Genomic DNA, 10222 nt, shown 5'->3' on the forward strand with positions numbered 1-10222 from the left:
TTGTACTGTCGTTGGCTATGTGGGCTCCAACTCCCTTAACCACTAGGCTCCAGGGTCAGCCTCAAAATATCCCTTTTTCTTTGATATCCTGTATTTAAATATGTTTATTTTCAATAAACTTCAAAGAACCTCTCTGTAATCTATTTTGCATCCTGAATCCAAATGTTCTTCCTAAAACACAGATCATATTATATCTTTCCTTTGCTCAAAATCCTTTGGTGGATTCCCAGTGCCTATAAAGCCCAAATTCCTAACATGCAGATCAGGTCCCTCATGGACCTCTTTGGTCTCTTCTTTCTCAAATCCTGTACTACGTTACATTAAATTTCTTGTCATTTCATAAACAAGCCATGGTGTCACTTGCCCCAGAATTCATCTTCTCTGTGGATATGCACAGAGATCCTTTCTAGTGGTACCTGACACTGAACTGCTTCTTCTATCTGGACACTTCTATCCAGCCCCTGCTGGAGGGTCTGGCTATTTCAGTTCAGGTTTCCTGGAATGTCATGAAATAAGTAGAGCAGCCTTGCAAAGTCTTTTTCAGCACTCCCTCCCAGAGTCTGGTCCTCAGAAGTTTTTCCTAACATGCAGCCTACAATGCACCGAGTCAGGGGCAGTGCTGGCCTTGCCTTGTTTGCAGGAGATGGAGGACTGGAACGTTCGCCTGTGTTCTCATCATTACCCATGTGGGATTCCAGCTGTTACCTGCAACAGGGCATGGGGTTCACGCCAGAACCTCTCTCTCACCCTTTGTTGCTTGCTATTCCCACCCCAGGGGATGCCAGGTTGCATACAGAGGACCAAGCTAGAGAGAAGGATGAAGGACTGGGGAACTGGCAACCAGGGACTGGGGACTGGTGTGGGTGTGGGTGGCCCCAAGCCAGGCTGAGTGGCTGCTCGATATCATTTAAGCCTCTTCTCTCATCAATTATATGAAAACGAGGACTTGGCTGCTTTTCTAATACACTTGAGTTGAGCATGACAAATGACTCTGGCAGGAGAGAGAAACTTTCCCAAAAGAATGTTCTTGGAGGCTGTAATTAGCACATGTAGCCTCCCACGCCTCGTTCAGGGTGCCCATGTTCAGGGCCTGTGCTGATCCTGGAGCAGATCACCTCTGATCTGTGCTTTAGGAAGAACATTTGGATTCAGGATGCAAAATGGATTACAGAGAAATTCTCTGAAGTTTATTGGAAACAAATGCATTTAAATAAAGGATAACAAAGAAAAAGGGATGTTTTGGGGCTGACCCTGGAGCCTAGTGGTTAAGGGAACCAGAGTCCAAATGGCCAACTGCAATTCAAGTCCTGGCCCCAATGGCTTGAGAAACACACCAGGCATGTGTGTGTCCATGCCCCACATGTGGAAGCATAAGCTTTAGTGGGACATTTTAGCTTCCTCTTTTCCTGTCATCCCCTGCAGAAGTCCATGTGCTCTCTCAGCCCAGCACGAGGGATTTGTCCTTGGTGAGAGCCCTGGAATGTGAAGTGCATTCATTTCATGGTCCAGATGGGGGTTAAGCTTCACTCTGAACCATGCAAGCATGAGGGGGTTGAGACAAAGCCCCATATACTCAGAGTTCTGCTCTAGCAGCCTGAGATTGCCCATAAAGAGAGAGAGAGAGGACTTCATGTGAGTCTCTGGGTGACCCCAACATCTTGAGGTCTCCTTGCTCCAGAGGATGAGGTTCCTGGGAGAGTTGAAGGGGGTTCCTCTAAGAAAGACTGTATTCTACACAATTTCCAGAGACAGAATTTCCTGTGAGTCTCTTTAGTTCTTTAGAGTTGGGAAGTGACTGACAGAAGCCAATGACCCAGGTACTGAAAAGAGGAGAAGCATGGAAAATCCCTAATTACAGCAGATGCCTTGAAGTTTGGGGGTGGTTCCCCCTAGGAAGCAACCCATTCATCTAAGGGGAGTATAAGTATTTTTCTTCCTTGAATATGGTGAAAGCAAAATAAGACCACGGTCGGAGAAAATCAAAGCAACCGGTGACTCCAGGATTAAGGCTAAGGTGTGTTTGGGATTTGAAGCACTGACCTATTTTGGCTAGAAAATTAAGCTCAAGAAATCATCAAATTAATGACCCAAATCACCGGCACTCATAAAAGGGGCCTCCCCTCTCCCGGTGTCAGAAGGTGCCCTTTCCTCACAGCTTTCTGACCTCGCACATCTTCCTGCATCCAGAGACCATGATGAGCCAGCAATCCGGCAGGGCCTCCCAGGCCACCAAGAGCTCCAGTGGCCTCTCTGCCGTCGTGGTGGCTGGGCAGGGCTGTGCCAGCTCCACCAGGTCCCAGTCGGGCTCACGCTCTGGGGCAAGCAGTGCGGCCATGGCCTGTGCCATGATTGGGGGTGCCTTGGGCAGCAGGAGCATGTACAGCCTTGGGGGGAGCAAGAAGATCTCACTGAGTGTGGCTGGAGGTGCCGCCCAGGCAGGGGGCTCGGCACGGGGGTGCTCTGGTGCCTTTGGAGGGAGCTTGGGCTGGGCTGGAGGAAGGGGCCAGAGAAGCGGCTTTGGGGGAGGCTCCTTCCATGTTGGAGGGAGACCTGGTGGCTTTGGAGGAGTTCCCGGTGGGGCCGGGGGCTTTGGATGCTCTGGGGGCTTTCCCCTTGGCATCCAGGAGGTGACCATCAACCAGAGCCTCCTGCAACCCCTGAACATGGGGATTGACCCCCAGATTGGGGAGCTGAAGACGCAGGAGAAGGAGCAGATCAAGAGCCTCAACAACAAATTTGCCTCCTTCATCGACAAGGCGAGCGTCTGTGGTTGGGGGAGGTGGTGGCCGTGAGAGCTGCAGTGACTGGGGCCTGGGAACAGGGAGGCCTGGGTTTGGTGGGGCTGTAGGGGAGGCAGGCTCGCTCTCCAGCTGGATCTGGGCAGACCATGACCTCTCCTGGGTGGATGCTCACAGGTGCGGTTCCTGGAGCAGCAGAACAAGGTGCTGGAGACCAAGTGGTGCCTCCTGCAGGAGCAGACGGCCACTTCCAAGGCCAGCGCCAATGACCTGCAGCCCTTCTTTGAGTCCTACATCGGCTGCCTGCAGGCCCACCTGGACAGGCTGGTGGCAGAGCGGGGCCGGCTGGACGGGGAGCTGGGCACGATGCAGGGGCTGGTGGAGGAGTACAAGAGGAGGTGAGTGGTGGAGGGACCTGGGGGGCAGCTGCTCATGCCCGGGTGGCTGTGTTGTGGGTCAGGTGGTATGGAGGAGGACAGGAGGAGGTGGGAAGTGGTGTGCAATGCCCAGACATGAGGATCGTCTGGCTCTATGGACCATAGTCAGAGAACAGGGACACCAGGAATCAGGAAGCTTCTTCTGTGCTCATTGGTGGATTGTCCTCATAGCACTATGTGAGGAGCATGCACTCTGAGCCAGCCTGCTGGGTTTCAGCTGGACTGTGTCACTTTCTAGATGTACAGTCCTGGGTAATTTATTTAACCACCTGTGCTCGGTTTTCCCCTTTGTAGAATGGTCATGCGTTCCCACCTCAGAGGTTTGTTGTTAAAGGATTTACCATATGCTGAACTTTTCACAAAGTGCCTGCCAAACAGTGACACATTGTTATTAATGAATAATATAATGGCCCAGTAACCAAATAGATGATTAAGAACCATTATTTCATTATAGTAAAAGTTGTATTAACTCAAAGGGCTGTGATAATAAGTGTATCAAGTGCCTTTGCTCTCCTGGCCCTGAGTTAGGTGCTGAGGCTACAGCTGTTCCCAGGAGCTCAGGGTCCTTGCATCCACAGCTGCTGGGGTATCAGACCACCTCAGTGTGACTATGGCTTTAGGGCCTGGTCTGAGTGAGGGCCTCAAGTGGAGACACCCAGGTCTGCTCTCAGGAGCTCCCAGTCTTGTAGGCTAGAAGGGAACAGGGACCTTGCACCCTCAATGTGGGAGAATGGCAGAGAAATGAGGCAAACCAGAGGGCTGAGCACAAGGAACAGCCCGAGGACACAGGAGGCTGTGCTCCATCAGGGCTTCTTGGCTTGGAGAAGTGGCCGATCCCACCACATGGCCCATCGCCAACATTATAAACACTCACGCTAGTGCCGAGAAGGACTGGAATGATTCAGGGCTCAGCGGGTCCCTGTGACCAGGAGAGATTTCTGCTTAGCTCAGCCTCTGCAGGGACTCAGCCTGGAGTGCTTAGTGTGGAGTGGGAAGGCAGAGCTGGGTGGCAGGGCTCTCTCCCAGCACAGCCCCTGGAGCAGCTGTGCTGAACAAGGTTGCCCCTCCTGCAGGTACGATGATGAGGTGAACAAGCGCGCGGCTGCTGAGAATGACTTTGTGCTTCTCAAGAAGGTGAGTGAGGCCTGGGGTTAGGGCTAGGGGTGGTCAAAGCCAGGTTAGACAGTGGTGCTCAGGAGGTGGGCCCAAGTCCCATGCCCAGGACTTGCACAGTTCTGGCAGCCTGGTCTCTCAAATGTCACATTCTGCTCCCCTTGTAATTAGGCCAGTATCAAAGGGGCGGGGAGAGCAGATCAAGTGATGGAAGGAGAGAGTGAAACATAGAGGGTCTCCGAGCCTAAGATGCTTTCCAGGAGGACACACTACAGGCTGCAGAAATGGACATAGGAGATCCCCCTCTTTCAAAGGCAGAAATTCTTAGGCCTTTCTTACCCCTCCTGACAGAGCCACTTCGGAATCTGTAAGAGCTCAACAGTTGCTGAACTGCGTTGCGCTCCCGGGAACACAATGCCCATTTCTCATTGCAGTGAAGCATTGGCATCACGCACGGCAAACTCTTTTAGTCCTTAGCCCCACTTTCTAGCTTAAAGACCTGGAGAAAAGTGGTTTGCGTTTCCTTTTAGAGAGGCTGTAATTACTGACGAATGTATCTTTGCAACAAGTGGAATATGCTGATTCCTGGCCTGGTGTTCCCCATTCCAGAATGTGGATACTTCCTACATGGCCAAAGTGGACCTGGAAGTCAGAGTGGCGAGTTGGACAGATGAGATCAACTTCACGAAGTCCGTCTTTGAGGCTGTAAGGCCCGGTCCATTCTCTTACTGTTTAAGATAGGATTGATATGCCTGAGCTCTATTTTTTTTTTTTCTCATTCTTTGCTTTTTACTTCACATTTATTACCACCCCATCCACTCAGCTCCTGGGCCCTCTAAAACTACACAACTATCAAACTCTCTCTTTTTGGTCCTTCCCCCTTTTCTGTGTCCCTACATTTGTGATGGCCAGAACTTTTGAATCTCCTACCTCATCAAAATACCTGGAAATAGAGTCCCCTGCACACTTCCGTGTTAGGGTTGGTGGACAAAGAGAGGCCTTCCCTCTTTAGCCTGCTGGCTGAGACTTTGGCCTGAATCGTAAAAAGCCAACCATGGGGGTTGGCGGTGGGTCCTGCCCCTGGGTGTGAGCAGGATTGGTTTGTGTCTGTAGGAGTACAACAAGCTCCTGTCAGAATCCAATGACACGTCCGTCATCCTGTCCATGGACAACAACCGCCACTTAGACCTGGACAGCATCATCGCCGAGGTCAAGGCGCAGTACGAGGACATCACCCAGAAGAGCAAGACTGAGGCCGAAGCGCTGTACCAGTCCAAGGTGGGTGAGCAGGCATTCTGGAGAGCCAGCTTCTGTCTGGGGCCTTCATTTCTGCCTGACTCAGCCACCCAGGCACCCAATCCCTATACCGTTCTTGCAAAAAGCCAAGGACCCTCTGAAAACTGGATCGCAGAGATACAGGCTCCAGGACCTCCGGCCTCCCGATGTGATTGATGTGAGCGAGTTCAGGTGATCAGTTGAGCTCACCAGTCCCGGCTGTTGTCACTGTCGCAGTCAATACCATCAGGACCAGAGCTAGCCCAGAGAATGTCTTTGTGCTAGTTAGAAAAAGTGCTGCTCTGGGAGGTGCAGCCGTGTGGGCCACAGCCTGGCAAGGAACGTGCAGGTTGGGCTTCAGCTGCCATTTTTTTCCTTGGCCCAGAGTGGAGGCCCTGCTCATGACCCTCATCACATCACTGCTGTCCTCACCCTCATCTCCATTTCCATCAAGTGGTAAAGATAGAAAACCCAGCAGGAGGATAGAGCCTCTCTTGTTCCTTTGGTTTGGAAAAACCACTCAGAATGATCTCAGGTGCTTTCCTTCCATGGCACACTCTTGATGGACACCGCTCTTAACATAGCCCAGTTCAGATCTTACATTTCCCTTTTGGATCCTGTCTGACTTTCCTGCTTGACGGTTTGCTCTTCCTTCCGCCTCTTAGCTGGGGGAGCTGGAGACCACAGCTGGCAAGCACAGTGATGACTTGAGGAGCACCAAGAGTGAGATCGCAGAGCTCCACAGGGCCATCCAGAGGCTGCAGGCAGAGATTGAGAAAGCCAGGAAGCAGGTAGCTCTCCGAGGAGGGGCCAGGGAGGCAGGGCTTTGGCTGCTGGGCAGGCTCAGCATTTCCGGAATTGGCCCTACCCTGGGGAGTGCCCCTCCTGGACTCTTGGGCTTGCTCCCTGGTATTTGGTAAGTTGGAGGGGCAGTAAAGGGTTGGGACCCTACTGTTTTCTGACCCTTCACTCATGCAAATGTTTGAGGGACTGAGCACACTCCATCCTCCACCTGTAATGGTCTTCACAGTCTCTGGGTGACACCTGGGTGGTCTACGACCCGTGGTCTTTTCTGTAAGCCCTGTTATGCTGCACTTCCCATAAGTCCTCAGACATCCTTCTGATACTCACTTTGTAATGATGGGAATGTCCTTTTCCACCCTCCTTAGCAGTCTCTCAAACTCCTACTTTTCCTTTTTTCTAAAATTCCTTCTTGCCCAACCCTTCCCTCCCCCTCCTTAGCTTCTCTCTTTTTGGCTCCATGGACTGTGCCATGGCCGTGGCCATATGCCATGTGCAACGCCCGCTCCTCTGTCTTCCCTACTCAACTGCAAGGGCACCAGGCCCAGGGCAGTGTCCTGCTCACTGCTGTCTCCCTGGTGCCTGGGCAGAGCAGAGGGTGAGTGTGAGGGAAGCAGTAGCCGTCTGGTTCAGTCGTCAGGGGTGGCTCCTCTGCCCCTTCACTCACTGCTGTGTGCCTCTGTCCTGGAGTCCACAGGGTTCTTCTTCCCCACGCTGAAACCACATCACTCAAAATCTCAAGGTCACTTCCCAATAAGATATTCCTTTCCGTTTTCAGTAGGGCTGGAGAGGGGCAGGGAAAGGACAGACAAATGGGGACCAGTGCTCACCTGCCATGTGGCAGGTGAGTCAGAGGACCAGATCACTTCCTTTTTTCTCCTCCTGCCCCAGGAGGATCACCTGCGGACAGCTATCACTGATGCTGAGCAGCGGGGTGAGCTGGCTCTCAAGGATGCCCAGGCCAAAGTGGCAGAGTTCATGGAGGCCCTTCAGCAGTCCAAGGAGGACCTGGCCCGCCTGCTGAAGGAGTACCAGGAGCTGATGAACGTTAAGCTGGCCCTTGACGTGGAGATCGCCACCTACCGCTTCTGTAAGCCCTGTTATGCTGCACTTCCCATAAGTCCTCAGACATCCTTCTGATACTCACTTTGTAATGATGGGAATGTCCTTTTCCACCCTCCTTAGCAGTCTCTCAAACTCCTACTTTTCCTTTTTTCTAAAATTCCTTCTTGCCCAACCCTTCCCTCCCCCTCCTTAGCTTCTCTCTTTTTGGCTCCATGGACTGTGCCATGGCCGTGGCCATATGCCATGTGCAACGCCCGCTCCTCTGTCTTCCCTACTCAACTGCAAGGGCACCAGGCCCAGGGCAGTGTCCTGCTCACTGCTGTCTCCCTGGTGCCTGGGCAGAGCAGAGGGTGAGTGTGAGGGAAGCAGTAGCCGTCTGGTTCAGTCGTCAGGGGTGGCTCCTCTGCCCCTTCACTCACTGCTGTGTGCCTCTGTCCTGGAGTCCACAGGGTTCTTCTTCCCCACGCTGAAACCACATCACTCAAAATCTCAAGGTCACTTCCCAATAAGATATTCCTTTCCGTTTTCAGTAGGGCTGGAGAGGGGCAGGGAAAGGACAGACAAATGGGGACCAGTGCTCACCTGCCATGTGGCAGGTGAGTCAGAGGACCAGATCACTTCCTTTTTTCTCCTCCTGCCCCAGGAGGATCACCTGCGGACAGCTATCACTGATGCTGAGCAGCGGGGTGAGCTGGCTCTCAAGGATGCCCAGGCCAAAGTGGCAGAGTTCATGGAGGCCCTTCAGCAGTCCAAGGAGGACCTGGCCCGCCTGCTGAAGGAGTACCAGGAGCTGATGAACGTTAAGCTGGCCCTTGACGTGGAGATCGCCACCTACCGCAAGCTGCTGGAGGGCGAGGAGTGCAGGTGAGCAGGGAACCCTGGCCATGGTGGGAGCTAGCCTTGAGCAGCAGGTTCATTGTGTCCTCAGTTAGATCCATAGTGATAGTGAGCCAGGCTGCACATGCCCATGCCTTTCCTGTCATGTCCCTGGTGCCCCCATGCAAAGCAGAGGACAGACAAGGGCTCAGCACTCTTCTGGTCTCCTAGCTCCTTTAAAGAATGCAACGTGCTTTGAATTTCTAGCAGTAGAACACATCTGGGCAGGCATTTTACTTGAAATGAATAGGCTTGGATCCAAAAGGCAACTAACAGTTTTGTGTCTTTTTGTTTTCGATCCACCCTGCTCCTGTCAGTTTCTTCCCACAGCACAGTAAGGGCATACTCTGTTATCGGCATCATGTTTCAGAGCAGCTACCATCAGGGCATCAAAGGAGGCATGCATTGGAGCCCCATTCTCCTCCCACTGAGGCATCATGAAACTCACCTCGCCCTCGGCCTCACTGCTCTTCTCTGATTCCCTGTTCTAGTTTTCCATGATTGTTTAGGAAGTTTCTCTTGTGGTCTGACTTCAATCAGGCTGCTGTAGTTTGTGTTGTCTGGACAGACAGTGACTGAGCCATGGAAGGGGCACCGGGCCGGGAGCCATATCTATTGCTGCATGATGGTTTGGGGCTTATCTGTTCTCACTATGTGATTTTGACAGGTTCTATTCCCACTGAGCCTCATGTTTCTCATCTTTAAAGCAAATTGGACTAGATAATCTTTGCAGTGTTTCCTAACAGTAAGGTTTGGAGTGACAGGTGGCCCTAGGTTTCTGTAATTTGTGTTTTCCTTCCCCTTCTACAATAGGATGTCTGGAGAGTGCCCGAGCTCTGTGTGCATCTGTAAGTACCTGTCGTGTTTCTCCCTGAGGTTGGGTTAACATCATTGCTAGTGGGATCACATAATTACTTCCCTGAGGCTGGAGTGGAAGCACCCAAAGTTTCTCTTAGACAAGGAAAATGGGTCTTATAAAACAAAGGTGTTACTGAGCATCCCACATTCCCGCCACTGGAGATGGACGAAGAGAAAAGTGTATCTGTTGCTATTCCCCCAGAGGAGTGCCTCTGAACTCACCTCTCCCCACCTACTGTGGCCCCTTAGTTTCCCATACCCTTCCCCCTCAGGAACCATCCTTCCCCCGGGCCCCTTTCACTCCCCACCTCTCAGCCCCAGCGCCTGCAGCTTACCCACTCTGCCCCACACTCCTGTCTGCCCCTCATCACCTTGCACCATTTTAGCAGAGAGTGACGGGTGCTCTCCTTGCAGCGGTGGTTCATAAGACCAGCACCATTGGATCTGGAGCTGCTAGCCGCAATGGCAGGGACAGTGGCTCTGGCAGTTCCAGTCGTGGGGGCCAGAGTGTGACTGGCGGGCAGAGCACAACTGGAGGCCAGAGCATGCAGTCTACCAGCAAGCAAGTCCCCATGGGCCAGAGTTCCAGAGGCAGCAGCGCCTCCTCTTCCTCAGCCAGGATTATCCAGACCACTAGCAGCAGCAGCCAGCGCACCTACACCAAATTCTGAGTGGTGCCATCGCCCTTCTCCTACATGCGGCCGGTCCCTCCCATCCCCTAGATGCTTCGCTTTCTGCATCACTAGGCTCCTCACTGCCCAGGCCCCAGACACCTTGGGCTCAGGGCAGTTGGCACCTTCCCTGCCTGTCGGTGCTGAGCCTACACCTACAACGCAGAAGGTGCGTTGTAGCCTCTCTGCTCCAGCTCTGCCCCTCAGCATGGTCTGAAATTTGCCTTCACTCTGTCCCTCTGCAGAATCTTCATTCATTCTTCTCTAATAAAGCACTGCACATTTCACTGCACTGTTGCTCATGAGTTTTATTGAATGTCACCTACATGGCTGGCGGGAGTAGGAGCCAGGGGAGAGATAGAAGGGCACGAGGGAAGGCAAATTTCAG

The 10222-nt window shown here is 52.6% G+C and overlaps 1 protein-coding gene across 1 annotated transcript; it reads left to right on the forward strand.

Annotated features, from left to right (window-relative positions):
* The first annotated feature begins 2192 nt into the window (after positions 1–2192).
* LOC102475968 (keratin, type II cytoskeletal 3) lies at positions 2193–9834 on the forward strand. Its single transcript, XM_006141608.1, has 9 exons — positions 2193–2756; positions 2916–3136; positions 4249–4309; positions 4898–4993; positions 5402–5566; positions 6229–6354; positions 8073–8293; positions 9119–9153; positions 9578–9834. The coding sequence occupies exons 1-9, from the start codon at positions 2193–2195 to the stop codon at positions 9832–9834; spliced, it is 1746 nt and encodes a 581-aa protein (XP_006141670.1).
* Positions 9835–10222: the final 388 nt, after the last annotated feature.

The sequence above is a fragment of the Tupaia chinensis genome, unplaced genomic scaffold (assembly GCF_000334495.1).
Source record: "Tupaia chinensis unplaced genomic scaffold, TupChi_1.0 Scaffold000059_1, whole genome shotgun sequence".
Lineage (NCBI taxonomy): Eukaryota > Metazoa > Chordata > Mammalia > Scandentia > Tupaiidae > Tupaia > Tupaia belangeri.